At 65.0% G+C, this 19,643-nt stretch overlaps 3 protein-coding genes across 3 annotated transcripts; 2 read left to right on the plus strand and 1 right to left on the minus strand.

The window, feature by feature from the left end:
• Nucleotides 1–140: 140 nt before the first annotated feature.
• Nucleotides 141–6,606, plus strand: LOC110476880 (vacuolar protein sorting-associated protein 72 homolog). The gene is made up of 6 exons (XM_077790579.1): nt 141–287; nt 1,659–1,811; nt 1,895–2,006; nt 2,998–3,177; nt 4,508–4,649; nt 6,079–6,606. Exons 1-6 carry the CDS (start codon nt 171–173, stop codon nt 6,449–6,451), a joined length of 1,077 nt encoding a protein of 358 aa, XP_077646705.1. The 5' UTR covers nt 141–170; the 3' UTR covers nt 6,452–6,606.
• A 2,957-nt stretch (nt 6,607–9,563) lies between these two features.
• LOC110476881 (tropomodulin-4) lies at nt 9,564–14,743 on the plus strand. Its single transcript, XM_077790563.1, has 9 exons — nt 9,564–9,720; nt 9,791–9,947; nt 11,155–11,277; nt 12,201–12,290; nt 13,055–13,185; nt 13,321–13,428; nt 13,552–13,695; nt 14,381–14,525; nt 14,653–14,743. Exons 1-9 carry the CDS (start codon nt 9,598–9,600, stop codon nt 14,673–14,675), a joined length of 1,044 nt encoding a protein of 347 aa, XP_077646689.1. The 5' UTR covers nt 9,564–9,597; the 3' UTR covers nt 14,676–14,743.
• LOC144248397 (sodium channel modifier 1-like) lies at nt 14,731–19,639 on the minus strand. Its single transcript, XM_077790564.1, has 8 exons — nt 19,553–19,639; nt 18,718–18,788; nt 17,888–17,976; nt 17,561–17,640; nt 16,279–16,361; nt 15,341–15,471; nt 15,122–15,257; nt 14,731–14,884 (listed from the first exon to the last, which is right to left on the minus strand). Exons 1-8 carry the CDS (start codon nt 19,601–19,603, stop codon nt 14,785–14,787), a joined length of 741 nt encoding a protein of 246 aa, XP_077646690.1. The 5' UTR covers nt 19,604–19,639; the 3' UTR covers nt 14,731–14,784.
• Between the last annotated feature and the right edge of the window lie 4 nt (nt 19,640–19,643).

Here is a 19,643-nt window from a genome sequence, read left to right on the forward strand (position 1 = left end):
CGCACACGCGAGGCAATCGCACCCATGACGTCACAGCGCGCGTTACGGTTTCCGCCCATGGCGCGTGACGTCACTCCGCCCGCCGCGCCGGAGCCGGCCGGTGACGTCACGATCGATGTTTCGGCGCTCGGCCGCGCGGGCGGGCGGCAGGCGGCGCGCGGATCGCCGAGATGAGCCTGGCCGAGGGCCGCGCCCCGCGGCGCACGGCGGGGAACCGGCTCCCGGGGCTGCTGCTGGCGCACGACGACGACGAGTTCTACCAGACCACCTACGGCGGCTTCAACGAGGCACCGAGCGGCGCCGGGCGGGAGCGCAGCGCGGGAAACGGCAGCGCAGCGGGGGAGGGCCGGGGGCACCGGGACCGGGGAGCGGCGGGGATGGGCATCGGGAATGGGGAACCGGGGATGGGCACCGGGAATGGGAACCGGGAATGGGGAACCGGGAATGGGGCAGGGAACCGGGGATGGGCACCGGGGATGGGCACCGGGACGGGGGAGGGCCGGGGATGGGCACCGGGGATGGGGAACCGGGGATGGGCACCGGGAATGGGGAACCGGGGATGGGGCAGGGAACCGGGGATGGGCACCGGGAATGGGCACCGGGAATGGGCACCGGGAATGGGGCAGGGAACCGGGGATGGGCACCGGGAATGGGCACCGGGAATGGGGCAGGGAACCGGGGATGGGCACCGGGGATGGGGAACCGGGGATGGGCACCGGGAATGGGCACCGGGAATGGGCACCGGGAATGGGAACCGGGAATGGGAACCGGGACCGGGGAGCGGCGGGGATGGGCACCGGGGATGGGAACCGGGAATGGGCACCGGGAATGGGCACCGGGAATGGGGAACCGGGAATGGGCACCGGGAATGGGGCAGGGAACCGGGAATGGGCACCGGGAATGGGGCACCAGGAATGGGGACACTGGAAAAGGGCACCGGGAATGGGGCACCGGGAATGGGGAACTGGGAATGGGGAATGGGCACCGGGAATGGGGAACTGGGAGTGGGGAACTGGGAATGGGCACTGGGAATGGGGCACGGGGAATGGGGAACCGGGAATGGGCACGGGAATGGGGCAGGGAACCGGGAATGGGCACCGGGAATGGGGAACTGGGAATGGGCACCGGGAATGGGGAACTGGGAATGGGCACCGGGAATGGGGCTGTCCTGAGAACGGGGGGGTGTTCAGGGAATGGGGCTGTCCCCATTCCTGATGTTCCCACATTCCCAATGTTCCCTGTCCCAGGAGTCCCGGGACAGTGGGGACCAGGGGCAGCACTCAGTGGGATCCCACAGTTCCCACTCCCACATTCCCAACGTTCCCAATATTCCCAATATTGCCACATTCCCGATGTTCCCTGGGTGGGATTCCGGAGTTCCCAGTCCCACATTCCCAACATTCCCACATTCCCAGGAATCCGGGGACGACGAGTACCGCGGGGAGCACTCGCTGGGGTTCCCTGGTTCCCAGTTTTATTTTCCCACATTCCCACATTCCCAACATTCCCACATTCCCAGGAATCCGGGGACGACGAGTACCGCGGGGAGCACTCGCTGGGGTTCCCTGGTTCCCAGTTTTATTTTCCCACATTCCCACATTCCCAACATTCCCACCATTCCCACATTCCCAACATTCCCACCATTCCCACATTCCCAGGAATCTGGGGACGACGAGTACCGCGGGGAGCACTCGGACAGCGATGACGAGGTGGACTCGGACTTCGACATCGACGAGGGCGACGAGCCGGGCTCGGAGCAGGACGAGGCCGAGCCCCGGCGCCGCCGCCGCGTGCTCACCAAGGCCTACCGGGTAGCGAGCCCCGCCCGGCCCTTTTGGGGCGAAAACCCCAAATCCCCAAAGTCCGGCGCCTTCAAAGCCGCTCCGCCCCGCAGGAGCCGCTCAGGAGCCTCCGGGCCAGGAAGGCGGAGGGGCCGCGGGCAGCGAGCCAGAGGGGCCGGGAGGTGAAACCCCCGGCCCTGGAGCTGCAGGAGGATGGGGCAGACAGTGAGTGGGGGTGGGATGGGGTGGGGATGGGGTAGGGATGGTGGGAATGGGTTGGGATGGGGTGGGAGGGGGTGGGGATGGTGGGAATGGGGTGGGAGTGGGGTGGGATGGGGTTGGAATGGGGTGGGAGGGGGTGGGATAGGGTGGGAATGGGGTGGGATGGGGTGGGGATGGACGGGATGGGGTTGGAATGGGGTGGGAATGGGGTGGGATGGGTGGGGATGGACGGGATGGGGTTGGAATGGGGTGGGATGGGGTGGGGATGCTGGGAATGGGGTGGGGATGGTGGGAATGGGGTTGGAATGGGGTGGGATAGGGTGAGAATGGGGTGGGATGGGTGGGGATGGACGGGATGGGTGCTCCAGGGGTTGGGAATGCGATCCCAGGGGAGTGCCCCTGGTTCTCCAAGGGCTGGGCATGGGATCCCTGGTGCTGGGATGGATCCCGGAGCTGGGATGGGATCCCCAGTGCTGGGATGGGGTTCCAGGGGCTGGGATGGATCCCAGTGCTCTGGGCCAGGATCCCAGGAGCTGGGTTGGATCCTGGTGCTGGCATGGGATCCCGGAGCTGGGATGGATCCCTGAGCTGGGCTGGATCCCGGAGCTGGGATGGGATCCCAGGGGCTGGGATGGATCCCAGTGCCGGGACGGATCCCAGTGCCAGGATGGGATCCCCAGTGCTGGGATGGGGTTCCAGGGGCTGGGATGGATCCCTGAGCTGGGATGGATCCCTGAGCTGGGATGGGATCCCTGAGCTGGGCTGGATCCCGGAGCTGGGATGGGATCCTGGAGCTGGGATGGGATCCCGGAGCTGGGATGGGATCCCTGAGCTGGGCTGGATCCCTGAGCTGGGCTGGATCCCAGTGCCAGGATGGGATCCCAGGGGCTGGGATGGGATCCCGGAGCTGGGCTGGATCCCAGAGCCAGGATGGATCCCGGAGCTGGGCCGGATCCCAGTGCCAGGATGGATCCCGGAGCTCCCGTGCCCGCAGGCCGGAAGCACATGCGGCAGTCCACCACGGAGCACACGCGGCAGACGTTCCTGCGGCTGCAGGAGCGCCAGGTGCAGTCCAAGAGGAAAAAGGGAGGCACCAGCCACGAGCGGCCCCTGACCCAGGAGGAGCTGCTGGAGGAGGCCAAGATCACCGAGGAGATCAACCTGCGCTCCCTGGGTGAGGGGTACTGGGACTGGGATACTGGGACTGGGACTGGGATACTGGGACTGGGATACTGGGGCTGGGACTGGGATACTGGGACTGGGATACTGGGGCTGGGACTGGGATACTGGGACTGGGATACTGGGGCTGGGACTGGGATACTGGGGCTGGGATACTGGGACTGGGACTGGGATACTGGGGCTGGGATACTGGGACTGGGACTGGGATACTGGGACTGGGACTGGGATACTGGGACTGGGACTGGGATACTGGGACTGCCCTGTTCCCTGCCCCATTCCCTGCCCCATTCCCTGCCCCATTCCCTGCCCTGTTCCCTGCCCCATTCCCTGCCCCATTCCTGATCCCGTTCCCTGATCCCATTCCCTGCCCCATTCCCTGCCCCATTCCCTGCCCCGTTCCCTGCCCCATTCCCTGCCCCATTCCCTGATCCCATTGCCTGCCCCATTCCCTGCCCCATTCCTGATCCCGTTCCCTGATCCCATTCCCTGCCCCATTCCCTGCCCCATTCCCTGCCCCGTTCCCTGCCCCATTCCCTGCCCCATTCCCTGATCCCATTCCCTGCCCCGTTCCTGATCCCATTCCCTGCCCCATTCCCTGATCCCATTCCCTGCCCCATTCCCTGCCCCATTCCCTGCCCTGTTCCTGCCCCATTCCCTGATCCCATTCCCTGCCCCATTCCCTGCCCCATTCCCTGCCCCGTTCCCTGCCCCATTCCCTGCCCCATTCCCTGATCCCATTCCCTGCCCCGTTCCTGATCCCATTCCCTGCCCCGTTCCCTGCCCCATTCCCTGCCCCATTCCCTGATCCCATTCCCTGATCCCATTCCCTGCCCCGTTCCCTGCCCCATTCCCTGCCCTGTTCCCTGCCCCATTCCCTGATCCCATTCCCTGCCCCATTCCCTGCCCCATTCCCTGATCCCATTCCCTGATCCCATTCCCTGCCCCATTCCCTGCCCCATTCCCTGCCCTGTTCCCTGATCCCATTCCCTGCCCCTTTCCCTGCCCCATTCCCTGATCCCATTCCCTGCCCCATTCCCTGATCCCATTCCCTGATCCCATTCCCTGATCCCATTCCCTGCCCCATTCCCTGCCCCGTTCCCTGCCCCATTCCCTGCCCCGTTCCCTGCCCCATTCCCTGCCCCTTTCCCTGCCCCATTCCCTGCCCCGTTCCCTGTCCCATTCCCTGCCCCGTTCCTGATCCCGTTCCTGATCCCATTCCCTGCCCCGTTCCCTGCCCCGTTCCTGATCCCATTCCCTGCCCCATTCCCTGATCCCATTCCCTGTCCCTTTCCCTGCCCCGCTCCTGACCCCGCTCCCCGCCCCAGAGAACTACGAGCGGCTGGAGGCGGACAAGAAGAAGCAGGTGCAGAAGAAGAGGAAGATCGTGGGCCCCGTGATCCGCTACTGGTCCCTGACCATGCCCCTCCTGCCCGAGCCCAGCCGCGACGACCCCGTGGACGTCGAGGGGTGAGTGGCACCAGAACCCCAAAGCCCAGCCTGGAGCCTCCCCTGGAGCAGCCCCGGAGGGGCTGGGCAGAGCTCCCAAATCCCCAAATTCCACTTCGGGTGGGTGGATTTGGGCCCTGAATCCCAGCCTGGAGCCTTCCCTTGGCTTTGTCCCACTTGGGGAGGGGGAAAGCACTTTGGAGCCCCAAATCCCGCTGGAAAAGCATTTCCTGAGCACCACCTTGGAACCCCCAAACCCCACAGGAGGAACAGCTCAGGTGGCAGGCTTGAGGCCCCGAATCCCATGGGAGTCACCGTTCCTGGGCACCACCACAAACCCCAAATCCCCCATGGGAACCACAGCTTTTGAGGCCCCAAATCCCGTGGGAGTTGCAGTTTTTGGGCGCCACCACAAACCCCAAATCCCCCGTCGGGAGCCGCAGTTTTTGAGGCCCCAAACCCCATGGCAGTCTCGGTTTTTGGGCACCGCCACAAACCCCAAATCCCCCGTTGGAGCCACAGTTTTTGAGGCCCCAAATCCCGTGGCAGTCTCGGTTTTTGGGCACCACCACAACTCCCAAATCCCCCATGGCAGTCACAGTTCCTGGGCACCACCACAAACCCCAAATCCTCCATTGGAGCCGCAGTTTTTGAGGCCCCAAATCCCGTAGCAGTCTCAGTTCCTGGGCACCACCACAAACCCCAAATCCCCCATTGGAGCCGCAGTTTTTGAGGCCCCAAATCCCGTGGCAGTCTCGGTTTTTGGGCACCGCCACAAACCCCAAATCCCCCATGGCAGTCACAGTTCCTGGGCACCACCACAAACCCCAAATGCCCCGTTGGAGCCGCAGTTTTTGAGGCCCCAAATCCCCCATTGGAGCCGCAGTTTTTGAGGCCCCAAATCCCCCATTGGAGCCGCAGTTTTTGAGGCCCCAAATCCCATGGCAGTCTCAGTTTTTGGGCGCCACCACAACCCCCAAATCCCCCATTGGAGCTGCAGTTTTTGAGGCCCCAAATGCCGTAGCAGTCTCGGTTTTTGGGCACCACCACAACTCCCAAATCCCCCATGGCAGTCACAGTTCCTGGGCACCACCACAAACCCCAAATCCCCCGTTGGAGCCGCAGTTTTTGAGGTCCCAAATCCCGTGGCAGTCTCAGTTTTTGGGCGCCACCACAACTCCCAAACCCCCATTGGAGCCGCAGTTTTTGAGGCCCCAAATCCCGTGGGAGTTGCAGTTTTTGGGCGCCACCACAAACCCCAAATCCCCCATTGGAGCCGCAGTTTTTGAGGCCCCAAATCCCATGGGAGTTGCAGTTTTTGGGCGCCACCACAAACCCCAAATCCCCCATTGGAGCCGCAGCTCCCGAGCCCCCGAACCCCTCTGGGCTCAGAGCTTTGCGCCGCCCCGGCCCCGCGGCTCCCCCCATGCCGGTCCCGGTGCCGTTGCAGGCTGGACCCCGAGGCGCAGCCCGGCGCCGCCGCGGCGCCGCCATCGCCGGGGAAGTGCTCGCGCACCTTCATCTCCTTCAGCGACGACGCCACCTTCGAGCGCTGCTTCCCGCGGGCCAAGGCGCCGCGGCTGCCGGTGCGGGAGCTGTGCCCCGTCACCCACAAGCCGGCCCTGTACCGCGACCCCATCACCGACATCCCCTACTCCAACGCCCGCGCCTTCCGCATCATCCGCGAGGCCTACCGCAAGTACGTCACCGCGCACGGGCTGCCCAGCGCCGCCGCCGCCGCCGCCGCCGCGCCCGCCGACGGCCCCGCCGCGCGGCCCGGCCGGCAGAAGATCGTCATCAAGCAGAGCGTCGCCAGCGCCTGAGATTTGGGCTGTGGGGCGTGGGGTGTGGGAGTGTTCCTCCCAAAATGGCAGAAAATCGTCATCAAACAGAACGTGCTCAGTGCCTGAGATTTGGGATTTGGGATTTGGGGTGTGGGAGTGTTCCTCACAAAATGGCAGAAAATCGTCATCAAACAGAGTGTGCTCGGTGCCTGAGATTTGGGGTGTGGAGTGTGGGGTGTGGGAGTGTTCCTCACAAAATGGCAGAAAATTGTCATCAAGCAGAACGTGCTCAGTGCCTGAGATTCGGGGTTTGGGGTGTGGGAGTGTTCCTCACAAAATGGCAGAAAATTGTCACCAAACAGAGTGTGCTCGGTGCCTGAGATTTGGGATTTGGGATTTGGGGTGTGGGAGTGTTCCTCCCAAAATCGTCATCAAACAGTGTCCCCAGCCTGAGATTCGGGATTTGGGGTGTGGGGTACCGGAGAGTCCTTCCCAAAATGGCAGAGAATCGTCATCAAGCAGAGTGTGCTCAGTGCCTGAGATTTTGGGTTTGGGATTTGGGATTTGGGTTGTGGGAGAGTCCTTCCCAAAATGGCAGAAGATTGTCAAGCAGAGTGTTCCCAGTGCCTAGGATTTCAGATTTTGGGTATTGGGGTATGGGAGTGTCTTTCCCAAAATAGCAGAGAATTGTCATCAAACAGAGTGTCCTCAGTGCCTGAGATTTGGGGTTTGGGATTTGGGATATGGGGTGTGGGAATGTCCCTCCCAAAATCATCATCAGAGCATTCCCAGTGCCTGAGATTTGGGATTTGGGATTTGGGAATGTCCCTCCCAAAATCATCATCAGAGCATTCCCAGTGCCTGAGATTTGGGATTTGGGGTGTGGGAGTGTTCCTCCCAAAATCGTCATCAGGCAGAGCATCCCCAGCCTGAGATCCCGATTTGGGGTTTGGATGTCGGGATTTTGGCGTTGACAGCGGTGAGGGTTTTGTTGAGGGGCTCCATCCCAGAGCAGCAGAAAATCCTCCTCAGCAAAGTGTCGGCACTGCCCGGAATCCTGGGATTTTGGGATACTGGGGTGTTGGGATTTGGGATTTAGGGATGTGGGATCACCTGGAGGGATGTTGTTTTGGGGTCACTGCTCAAAAGGTGTTGGAGGAGGGAATAAAGATGATTTGGGGGTTGGTTTGTGTGAGGTGGTGGGAGATCCTACAAAAATTCGGGGTGGGAGCCCCTTTCTTCAGGATTCAATAAATAAAGTAGCTTGCAGAACCCTTTCCCAGAAATCCTATAAAAAATAGGGAGTGAGAGCACCTTTTCGTAGGAAATTCTACAGAAAATACAGGCTGGGAACCCTTTTTCCAAGAAATCCTACAATAAACAAGGTTCACAAACCCATTATTTTCCACACGGTCCCACCATAATGTGGGATTCCTTTCACCAGAGAAGCCTAAAATAAACTTCATGGGATTCTCTTTTCCAGAAAACCCTACAAAATTAATTCCTAGCTCCCCCAAACCCCCTCCACCCCCCGAATTCGGGGCTTGTGGGGCCAAAACCTCCTTGAGCTTTGTGGGGTTTATGGAATTTGGGGAGGATCCGCTCTGCCGTGTTCCCCTGGCTGTTTTTGGGGTCGGAGCCCTGTGGGATCTGTAGGATCGGGGAGGATCCGCTCTGCCGTGTTCCCCTGGCTGTTTTTGGGGTCGGCGGGGCCGGGGCGGGGCCCCCCGTTCCCGATAAGGGCCGGGCGGCGGATCCGCCCCTCCGGCCCCAGGAAAGCGCTGATCTCATGCCCCGCGCGGCCCCGCAGCTTTGGGATCGCCTTTGGGATCGGCCCCGGGGCTCCGGGATCGCCTTTAGGATCCCCCCCGGCTTTCGGATCGGCCGCGGGATCGGCCCCAGGTACGGCCCCGTTGTCCCCCCGTTGTCCCCGCGTTGTCCCCCCGTTGTCCCCGCGCTGTCCCCGCGCTGTCCCCGCTGTCACCTCCCCCTCCCCCACAGGGATTTTGGGGTCTGGGGGTCCCGGAGCCGCTTCCCAAAGGAATTCCCCCTTCCCAAAGGAATTCCCCCGCTCCGACGGGGGTGGGCCGGCAGGTGCGTCCCCACCGCCGCCCCGGGGACAGCGGGGGTCGCGACATTTGGGGACGCGCGGCTCGTCCCCGCTGTCACCCGCGGCGGGGTGTGACCCTGGCAGGTGACAAAGGTTGGGGACAACTTCTGGGGACGCTCCTGGGGTGCGCTCGGTGTCCCCAAGCGCTGATCCCTGCTCAGGGCGGCACGGAGGGGTCCCCCCGTGTCCAGGGTGTCCCCACGGTGCCACCCCGGTGTCCTCCCGGTGTCCCCACGGTGCCGCCCCACTGTCCCCCCGCTGTCCCCACGGTGCCACCCCACTGTCCCCCTGCTGTCCCGGCACTGTCCCCACTGGGTGCCACCCAGCGTTCCCCACGGTGCCACCCAGCTGTCCCCCCACTGTCCCCGGTGTCCTCCCGCTGTCCCCACGGTGCCACCCCGGTGTCCTCCCGGTGTCCCCACGGTGCCACCCCACTGTCCCCCTGCTGTCCCGGCACTGTCCCCACTGGGTGCCACCCCGCGTTCCCCACGGTGCCACCCAGCTGTCCCCCGCTGTCCCCCAACTGTCCCCGGTGTCCTCCCGCTGTCCCCCCGCTGTCCCCGGTGTCCTCCCGCTGTCCCCACGGTGCCACCCCGCGTTCCCCACGGTGCCACCCCCTGTCCCCACCGGTGCCTCGCTGCTGTCCCCACGTTGTCCCCTGCTGTCCCCACTGCTGCCACCCCGCTGTCCCCCCACTGTCCCCGCTGTCCCCGCTGTCCCCCCGGTGTCCCCACGGTGCCACCCCGCTGTCCCCAATGCTGCCACCCCGGTGTACCCCCGCTGTCCCCGCTGTCCCCCCGCTGTCCCCGCTGTCCCCCCGCTGTCCCCACGGTACCACCCAGCTGTCCTCGCTGTCCCCGCTGTCCCCACTGGTGCCACCCCGCTGTCCCCGCTGTCCCCCCGCTGTCCCCGCTGTCCCCGGTGTCCCCCCGCTGTCCCCGCTGTCCCCGCTGTCCCCGCTGTCCCCGCTGTCCCCCCGCTGTCCCCGCTGTCCTCCCGCGTTCCCCACGGTGCCACCCCACTGTCCCCCCGCTGTCCCCACGGTGCCACCCCGCTGTCGCAGGTCCCCGCGGCCATGACGCCGTACCGGCAGGAGCTGGAGAAGTACCGCGACATCGACGAGGACAAGATCCTGCAGGAGCTGTCCCCGGAGGAGCTGGCGCAGCTGGACGCCGAGCTGGCCGAGATGGACCCCGAGGTGGGCGCGGGCCGGGGGCGCGGGGTCCCCGCGGGCGGCACGGGGTGACGGCGCGGTGCCTCCTGCCCAGAACGTGCTGCTGCCCGCGGGGCTGCGCCAGCGCGACCAGACCCGCAAGAGCCCCACGGGGCCGCTGGACCGCGAGGCGCTCCTGCAGCACCTGGAGCGGCAGGCGCTGGAGGCCGAGGAGCGCCAGGACCTCGTGCCCTTCACCGGCGAGAAAAAAGGTCTGGGGACAGCGGGGACAGCGTGGGGACAGCGTGGGGATGGGCTGGGGACAGCGGGGACAGCATGGGGACAGCGGGGACAGCGTGGGGACAGCGTGGGGATGGGCTGGGGACAGTGGGGACAGCGGGGACAGCGTGGGGACAGCGTGGGGATGGGCTGGGGACAGCGGGGACAGCGTGGGGACAGCGTGGGGATGGGCTGGGGACAGCGGGGACAGTGTGGGGACAGCGGGGACAGCGTGGGGACAGCGTGGGGATGGGCTGGGGACAGCGTGGGGACAGCAGGGACAGCGGGGACAGCGTGGGGATGGGCTGGGGACAGCAGGGACAGCGCGGGGACAGCAGGGACAGCGTGGGGACAGCGTGGGGACAGCGGGGACAGCGTGGGGATGGGCTGGGGACAGCAGGGACAGTGGGGGGACAGCGTGGGGACGAGCTGGGGATACCGAGGGGACAGCGTGGGGACAGTGTGGGGATGGGCTGGGCACAGTCTGGGGACAGCGTGGGGACACCCAGGGGACCGGGCCCCCAGGCTCGGGTATATTTAGCTCGGCCTCGCCAGCGGCTCGGGTGTCCTGGGCGAGCTGGGCCCCCGCCAGCCCCGGGCACGGCCACCAGCCCTGGCAGTGTCACCCCCAGGGACAGCAGTGCCAGCCCGGGATGGTCACAACCCAGGGACAGCAGTGCCAGCCTCAGGGAGGCCGCCCCGATGATGCCACCTGAAGCTGTTTGTCCCCGTGTCCCCTGTCCCCAGGGAAGCTGTTTGTCCCCATGCCCAGTGTCCCCATGTCCTCGAGTTCCCTGTGACCTGTCCCTGTCCCCAGGGAAGGTCCCCGTGTCCCCAAGCTCCCCGTCCCTGTCCCCAGGGAAGCTGTCGGTGTCCCCGTGTCCCCAAGCTCCCTGTGACCTGTCCCTGTCCCCAGGGAAGCTGTCGGTGTCCCCGTGTCCCCAAGCTCCCCGTCCCTGTCCCCAGGGAAGGTCCCCGTGTCCCCAAGCTCCCCGTCCCTGTCCTCAGGGAAGCTGTCGGTGTCCCCGTGTCCCCAAGCTCCCCGTCCCTGTCCCCAGGGAAGCCGCTGGTGTCCCCGTGTCCCCAAGCTCCCCGTCCCTGTCCCCAGGGAAGGTCCCCGTGTCCCCAAGCTCCCCGTCCCTGTCCCCAGGGAAGCTGTCGGTGTCCCCGTGTCCCCAAGCTCCCTGTCCCTGTCCCCAGGGAAGCCGTTTGTCCCCAAGGCGGCGGGGCCGGCGCTGCCGCGCGAGGAGCAGGTGACGCTGGAGCCGGAGCTGGAGGAGGCGCTGGCCAACGCCACCGAGGCTGAGATGTGCGACATCGCCGGTGCGTGGGGACGGCGGGACGGGATGGGATGGGAATGGGAATGGGATGGGAATGGGATGGGAATGGGATGGGAATGGGATGGGACCAGGAGCGGGATGGGAATGGGATCGGGATTGGGAATGGGGACATGGATGGGGTTAGAATGGGGGTGGGATTTCTAAAGGATGGGATGAGATGGGGTTGGGATGGGATTTCCATGGGATTGGGATGGGATGGGATCTCCATGGCATTCCCATGGGATGGGAACGAGGCCGGACTCTGCGCAGGCCGGGATCCCCGCGGGGCCGGGAGCGGCACCAGGAAGGGCCTTGGCCGAGGGTAACGCTGTCCCCGAGGGGCTGCGCGTGTCACACGGCGTCACACGGTGTCACTCGGTGTCATACAGTGTCACACGTCACCCGGGAGGGACACCGAGCACAGCCCAGCACGGCCCAGCTGTCCTCGTGTCACTGTCACACACCCGAGTGTCACACACCTGAGTGTCACACGGTGTCACCCGGGAGGGACACCGAGCACAGCACAGCACAGCTGTCCTCGTGTCACTGTCACACACCCCAGTGTCACACACCTGAGTGTCACACAGTGTCACCTGGGAGGGACACCGAGCACAGCCCAGCACAGCTGTCCTCGTGTCACTGTCACACACCCCAGTGTCACACACCTGAGTGTCACACGGTGTCACCCGGGAGGGACACCGAGCACAGCACAGCACAGCTGTCCTCGTGTCACTGTCACACACCCCAGTGTCCCACACATTGTCCCACAGTGTCACACTCTGTCCCCCCTCACCCTCTGTGTCCCCTCAGTTAAAGTGGCTCCATCCCCACCTTTGGCTCCCAGTGCCACCCCCCTGGGGGGACAGCGGGGTCCCCGTGTCCCCCTGATGTCCCCTGATGTCCCCTGATGTCCCCGTGTCCCCGCAGCCATCCTGGGCATGTACACGCTGATGAGTAACAAGCAGTACTACGATGCCATCTGCAGCGGGAACATCTGCAACACCGAGGGCATCAACAGTGAGTGACAGGGGACAGGGACAGGGAGTGACAGGGGACAGGGAGTGACAGGGGACAGGGAGTGACAGGGGACAGGGACAGGGAGTGACAGGGGACAGGGAATCCACAGTGGGTGACACAAGGACAGAGGGACAAGCGCCTCCACGGGGTGACTGGGGCAGCATTTGGGGACCAAACTCGTGTTTCCCCGTGTCCTGAGCACTGTCCCCATGTCCCCACGCCGTCCCCACGCCGTCCCCATGTCCCCACGCTGTCCCCATGTCCCCACGCTGTCCCCACACCATCTCCATGCTGTCCCCATGTCCCCACGCCATCCCCATGTCCCCACACTGTCCCCATGTCCCCACGCCGTCCCCACGCCGTCCCCATGCTGTCCCCATGTCCCGACGCTGTCCCCACGCTGTCCTCATGTCCCCACGCTGTCCCCACACCATCTCCATGCTGTCCCAATGTCCCCACGCTGTCCCCATGTCCCTGAGCGCTGTCCCCATGTCCCCACGCCGTCCCCACGTCCCCATGCTGTCCCCACGCTGTCCCCATGCCATCCCCATGTCCCTGAGCGCTGTCCCCACGCTGTCCCCACGCCGTCCCCACGCCATCTCCATGCTGTCCCCATGTCCCTACGCCGTCCCCATGTCCCCATGCTGTCCCCATGTCCCCACGCTGTCCCCACGCTGTCCCCATGTCCCCACGCTGTCCCCACGCCGTCCCCATGTCCCCACGCCGTCCCCACGCCGTCCCCACGCCGTCCCCGCGCTGCCCAGGCGTGGTGCAGCCGGACCGGTACCGCCCGGTGCCGGACGAGCCCCCGAACCCCACGGACGTGGCCGAGACGCTGCGGCGGCTGCAGGACAACGACCCCGAGCTGCAGGACGTCAACCTCAACAACATCAAGGTGACACCGCGCTGCCGCCGTGTCCCCACGTCCCCATGGTCCCCAGGGCCAGCACCCGAGGCTGGTCCCTGTCCCCGGCGTGTCCCCGAGGTGCCAGCCCCAGCCGGGTGACGCCGTGTCCCCACCCGTCCCCAGGACATCCCCGTGGCCACGCTCGAGGCCATCTGCGAGGCCATCAAGACCAACACGCACGTGCGCAGCCTCAGCCTGGTGGCCACGCGCAGCAACGACCTGGTGGCCAACGTGAGTCCCCCCCCCAATGTCCCCAAATGTCCCCGCGCCTGCCCGCCCACGCCCGGGACACCGGGGGGGCTGTCCCCACCGTGCCACCGCGGTGCCACCCTGGTGCCACCGCGGTGTCCCCAGGCGGTGGCCGAGATGCTGGAGCAGAACCGGAGCCTGCAGAGCCTCAACCTCGAGTCCAACTTCATCACCAGCGCGGGCATGCTGCGGCTGCTGGCCGCCATCGGGCACTGCCCCACGCTCAGCGAGCTGCGCGTGGACAACCAGGTGACAGCGGGGACATTGTGTGGACAGCCAGGTGACAGGGGGACAGCAGGGCAGGGACAGCAGGGACATTGTGTGGACAGCCAGGTGACAGGGGGACAGCAGGGCAGGGACAGCAGGGACATTGTGTGGACAGCCAGGTGACAGCGGGGACATTGTGTGGACAGCCAGGTGACAGGGGGACAGCAGGGCAGGGACAGCGGGGACATTGTGTGGACAGCCAGGTGACAGGGGGACAGGGACAGGGACAGGGACAGCAGGGACATTGTGTGGACAGCTAGGTGACATTGGGGACAGCAGGGACAGGGACAGCGGGGACATTGTGTGGACAGCCAGGTGACAGTGGGGACATTGTGTGGAAAACCAGGTGACATTGGGGACAGCAGGGACAGGGACAGCGGGCTGCGCGTGGACAACCAGGTGACAGGGGGACATTGTGTGGACAGCCAGGTGACATTGGGGACAGCAGGGACAGGGACAGCGGGGACATTGTGTGGACAGCCAGGTGACAGGGGGACAGCAGGACAGGGACAGCGGGGACATTGTGTGGACAGCCAGGTGACAGGCGGACAGCAGGGGAGGTGACAGTGACCTGACTGTCACCAATCCCGCAGTGCCAGCGCCTGGGGGACACGGTGGCGACGGGGCTGTGACACTGACCCTGCCCCTGTCCCCAATGTCCCCGCAGTGCCAGCGCCTGGGGGACACGGTGGAGATGGCCATGGCGGCCACCCTGGAGCAGTGCCCGTCCCTGCTGCGCTTCGGCTACACCTTCAGCCAGCAGGGCCCGCGGGCGCGCGCCGCCGCCGCCCTCACCCGCAACAGCGAGCTCCGTGAGTGCCCGGGGGTCCCCGGGGCCACCCAGGGGTCCCCACAAGTGTCCCCAGCTCAGAGTCAGCCCCTCAGTGTCCCCAGGTGTCCCCTCCCCACCCCTGACCCTCCCCTTTTCTGTCCCCTCAGGTCGCCAACAGAAGAAATCCTAAAAATTCCCCCGTGCCCGCCCCGAGCTCAGGAGCCGCTGGGAATAAAGCGGAAAAATTTTCCCAAAAAATTCCCCCTTTATTCCCGGGGCTCTGGGGACGCCTGGGGACGTCAGGCCGGTGGCAGCGGGGGCGGCTCCTCCTCGTCGGAGTCGAACTCGGCGTTCCCATTCTTCACCCAATTCCCAGCGGGATCCTGGAGCCAGCCCCGGCTGGGACGCAGGGAAAGGGGTTTTTCGGGGATTTTGGGGATTTTTTGGGGTGTTTTTAGTAGGTTTGGGGGGTTTCTTTGGGTTTCTTTGAGGCTTTTTTTTTTGGGAAGTATTTTGGGATATTTTGGGGGATTTTTGTGGGGATTTTTTGGGGGATATTTTTGTGGGGATCTTTGTAGGGATGCTTCTGGGGGACATTTTTGGGATTTTTCCCCGAATTCCCAGATCCCAACCCACCTGCGCAGGTGCAGGTGGTGCCGCAGGATCCGCAGGCGCTCCGGGCTCGGCCCTTCGGAACATCGGGAATTTCCCTCCGGCCCTTGGGAAATCCGGGAATTTCCTTTCCTTCCCTGTTTCCTGTCCTTGGGAACGCCTGCGGGAGCGAGGGAGGGGCTGCTGGGAATTCCAGGAATGGGGAATTCCCGGGAAAACCCCCTGGCACGGGCGGGCTCTCACCCTCTGTGTGTGCGGGGCTGGGGGTTTCGGAATTCCCGGAGTTCCCGGGGTTCTGGCAGGACTCTGGCAGCATCTGGGAATTTTTCGGGATCATCCTGGGGATTCCGGCCTGGGAGCTGCTGCCCTTCGTCCTGGGAGGGAGAAGGGAGAGGGGGTGAATCCCAAAACTTTCCCTTTCCTGGAATTTCGGGGTTTTTCCCCAGTTCTCCTCATCCCACCCATCCCTGTCCCAAGAATTCCAGAGCTTTTCCCATCCTTCCCAGGCCCTTTCCTGGGAATCCCAGGACTTTTCCCTGCTTTTCCTGTGTCCCTTTCCTGGGTTTTTCCTGGTATCCCTGAGTTCCTTTCCCATCTTTCCCAGTTTTCCCCATCTTCCCTCTTTTTTTACCCATTTTCCGCATTCCCCCCCCATTTCCCCCATTTTCCCCAATTTCCCATTTCCCCCATTTCCCTCCATTTCCTCACATTTTTCCCCATTTCCCCCCATTTTTTCCCCATTTCCCATTTCCCCCATTTCCCTCCATTTCCTCACATTTTTCCCCATTTCCCCCCATTTTCCCCCCATTTTCTCCCCTTTTCCCCCCATTTTTCCCCATTCCCCCCATTTTTCCCCATTTTCCCCCCATTTCCCCCCATTTTCCCCATTTCCCCTTACTTTTCCCCCATTTTTCCCCCATTTCCCCCCATTTTCCCCCATTTTTCCCCCATTTCCCCCCACTTTTCCCCCATTTCCCCCCCATTTTTCCCCATTTCCCCCCCACTTTTCCCCCATTTTTCCCCCATTTCCCCCCATTTTCCCCCATTTCCCCCCATTTTCCCCCACTTTTCCCCCATTTTTCCCCATTTTCCTCCCATTTCCCCCCATTTTCCCTCCATTTCCCCCCATTTCCCCCCATCTCCCCCCATTTTTCCCCATTTCCCCGTGCCCGGTGCCTCACGCTCTCCGGCAGCAGCCGCTGTACGGCGCCGACGGCAGCAGCGCGCTCCGGGCCAGGCGGCGCGTCCGGGCCAGCAGCGGCGCCTGGGGACAGCCACGCCCGCCTCAGGCCACGCCCACACTGGCCACACCCACACGGGCCACGCCCACACTGACCACACCCACACTGACCACACCCACACTGACCACACCCGCCTCAGGCCACGCCCACACTGGCCACGCCCACACTGACCACGCCCACACTGGCCACACCCACACGGGCCACGCCCACACTGACCACACCCACACTGACCACACCCACACTGACCACACCCGCACTGACCCCACACACACTGACCACACCCACACTGACCACGCCCACACTGACCACACCCGCACTGACCACACCCGCACTGACCACGCACACACTGACCACACACACACTGACCACGCCCACACTGACCACTCCCGCCTCAGGCCACGCCCACACTGACCACGACCACACTGACCACACACACACTGACCACACCCACACTGACCACACCCACACTGACCCCACACACACTGACCACACCCACACTGACCACGCCCGCCTCAGGCCACGCCCGCCTCAGGCCACGCCCACACTGACCACGCCCACACTGACCACGCCCACACTGACCACGCCCGCCTCAGGCCACGCCCACACTGACCACGCCCACACTGACCACAGCCTCAGATAGACCACACCCACTTGGGACAACACCCGCATAGGCCACACCCACTTGGGGACACCATGAGCCACGCCCACATGGACACCACACCTGTAGATGCCACACCCACAGAGACCACACCCACAGAGACCACACCCACAGAGACCACACCCACAGGGACCCCACCCACAGTAACCACACCCACAGAGACCCCACCCACATAGACCCCGCCCGCATAGACCACGCCCACATGAAACCACACCCACAGTGACCACACCCACAGTAACCACACCCACAGGGACCACACCCACAGAGACCCCACCCACAGTAACCACACCCACAGAGACCCCACCCACATAGACCCCGCCCACAGGCACCACGCCCACAGAGACCCCACCCACATAGACCCCGCCCACAGGGACCACACCCACATAGACCACGCCCACGGGGACCACACCCACAGAGACCACACCCACAGAGACCCCACCCACAGGGACCACACCCACATAGACCACGCCCACATGAAACCACACCCACATAGACCACACCCACAGATGCCACGCCCACAGAGGCCACGCCCACTTTGGTCACGCCCCCTGTGGCCACGCGCACCTGCTCGGCGGGGGCCACGCCCGGCGCCTCCTGCGGGGTCACCTGGGGGCAGCGCGGCCGCCCGAAGGAACGGCGCAGGTCTGGAACGGGACGGGGACGGCGTCAGGGACGGGGACAGGGGACACAGGGACACAGGGACACAGGTGACACAGGGACACAGGTGACACAGGTACACAGGTGACAGGGGACACCGGTGACACAGGGACACAGGTGACACAGGGACACAGGGACACAGGTGACACAGGGACACACAGGTGACAGGGGACACCGGTGACACAGGGACACAGGTGACACAGGGACACAGGTGACAGGTGACACCGCACTCACTGTCCAGGTGCTTGCGGCCCGCCCGGTGCAGCAGCAGCGTCTGCAGAGTGTCACACACGGGGCGCTGGGGACACAGCGAGCACGCCAGCCTGGGGACAGCGGGGACAGAGGGGACATCAGGGACAGCGGGGACACCAGGGACCCTGGGGACAGCGGGGACAGAGGGGACAGCGGGGACACCAGGGACCCTGGGGACAGCGGGGACATCAGGGACCCTGGGGACAGCGGGGACAGAGGGGACAGCGGGGACAGAGGGGAAATCAGGGGACAGCAGAGACATCAGGGACCCTGGGAACAGCGGGGACAGAGGGGACATCAGGGACAGTAGGGACATCAGGGACAGCGGGGACACCAGGGGACAGCAGAGACATCAGAGACCCTGGGGACAGCGGGGACAGAGGGGACACTGAGGGACCCTGGGGACAGCAGGGCCCCTGGGGACACAGCGAGCACGCCAGCCTGGGGACAGCAGGGACAGAGAGGACAGTGGGGACACCAGGGGACAGCGGGGACATCAGGGACCCTGGGGACAGCGGGGACATCAGGGACACTGAGGGACCCTGGGGACACTGAGGGACCCTGGGGACATCAGGGGACACTGAGGGACCCTGGGGACAGCAGGGACACTGAGGGACCCTGGGGACACTGAGGGACCCTGGGGACATCAGGGGACACTGAGGGACCCTGGGGACAGCAGGGACACTGAGGGACCCTGGGGACAGCGGGGACACTGAGGGACCCTGGGGACACTGAGGGACCCTGGGGACATCAGGGGACACTGAGGGACCCTGGGGACAGCAGGGACACTGAGGGACCCTGGGGACACTCACCGGCCGTCGCGCAGCAGCAGCGCCTCGTCCTCGGGGATGGCACTGGCCAGCAGCTCGGCCACGCGGCGCCTCTGGGGACAGCGCGGCCACCAGGTCACCCCTGTCCCCAAACTGTCCCCAAACTGTCCCCAAACCGGCCCCGAACCATCCCCAGACTGTGCCCAGACCGTCCCCGCACGGCAAAGCCACCCGGGGACAGCCCTGGGAAGGGCTGAGGGGACAAAGTGGGGCCGGGGGGACCTGGAGGGGACAGAGGGGACACAGAGGGACCGAGGAGGGGTTGGGGACACTGAGGGGACACAGAGGGACCGAGGAGGGGTTGGGGGGGACACTGAGGGACCGAGGAGGGGCTGGGGACACTGAGGGGACACTGAGGGGACACAGAGGGGACACAGAGGGACCCAGGGAGGGTCTGGGGACACTGAGGGACCGAGGAGGGGCTGGGGACACTGAGGAGACACTGAGGGGACACAGAGGGGACACAGAGGGACCCAGGGAGGTTCTGGGGACCTGGAGGGGACACAGAGGGACCGAGGAGGGGTTGGGGGGGACACTGAGGGACCCAGGGAGGGTCTGGGAACACTGAGGGGACACTGAGGGACCGAGGAGGGGCTGGGGACACTGAGGGGACACTGAGGGGACACTGAGGGACCGAGGAGGGCCTGGGGACACTGAGGGGACACTGAGGGGACACTGAGGGGACACTGAGGGGTCCGGGAAGGCCTCGGGGGACCCGCGGGGTTCCTGCCGAGGCCCGGGGATGGCGGGGCTGGGCTTGGCCGTGCCGGGGGTCCCGGGGGTGCCCGGGGAGGGGTCCCGGGGGTGCCGGCCCCACCTGCAGCGCCCGCAGCGGCCCCGGGTCGCTCTCGTCGCGCTTGAAGGACATGGCGGGCCCCGCTAGGCCGCGGTCGCCATGGCAACGCCGC

The sequence above is a fragment of the Lonchura striata genome, unplaced genomic scaffold (genome assembly GCF_046129695.1).
Source record: "Lonchura striata isolate bLonStr1 unplaced genomic scaffold, bLonStr1.mat Scaffold_106, whole genome shotgun sequence".
In the NCBI taxonomy this organism is placed as follows: Eukaryota; Metazoa; Chordata; class Aves; order Passeriformes; family Estrildidae; genus Lonchura; species Lonchura striata.

Excerpts from the sequence above, each read along its gene's own strand:
- LOC110476880 (XM_077790579.1), top strand. The coding sequence starts at position 171 with ATGAGCCTGGCCGAGGGCCGCGCCCCGCGGCGCACGGCGGGGAACCGG. Across the intron at positions 2,007-2,997 it reads GCAGGAGGATGGGGCAGACA|GCCGGAAGCACATGCGGCAG; the intron begins GTGAGTGGGGGT and ends CCGTGCCCGCAG. Across the intron at positions 4,650-6,078 it reads GACCCCGTGGACGTCGAGGG|GCTGGACCCCGAGGCGCAGC; the intron begins GTGAGTGGCACC and ends GTGCCGTTGCAG.
- LOC110476881 (XM_077790563.1), top strand. The coding sequence starts at position 9,598 with ATGACGCCGTACCGGCAGGAGCTGGAGAAGTACCGCGACATCGACGAG. Across the intron at positions 11,278-12,200 it reads TGAGATGTGCGACATCGCCG|CCATCCTGGGCATGTACACG; the intron begins GTGCGTGGGGAC and ends GTGTCCCCGCAG. Across the intron at positions 13,186-13,320 it reads TCAACCTCAACAACATCAAG|GACATCCCCGTGGCCACGCT; the intron begins GTGACACCGCGC and ends ACCCGTCCCCAG.
- LOC144248397 (XM_077790564.1), bottom strand. The coding sequence starts at position 19,603 with ATGTCCTTCAAGCGCGACGAGAGCGACCCGGGGCCGCTGCGGGCGCTG. Across the intron at positions 17,641-17,887 it reads GGGCCGCAAGCACCTGGACA|ACCTGCGCCGTTCCTTCGGG; the intron begins GTGAGTGCGGTG and ends GTCCCGTTCCAG. Across the intron at positions 14,885-15,121 it reads CACCACCTGCACCTGCGCAG|CCGGGGCTGGCTCCAGGATC; the intron begins GTGGGTTGGGAT and ends CCTGCGTCCCAG.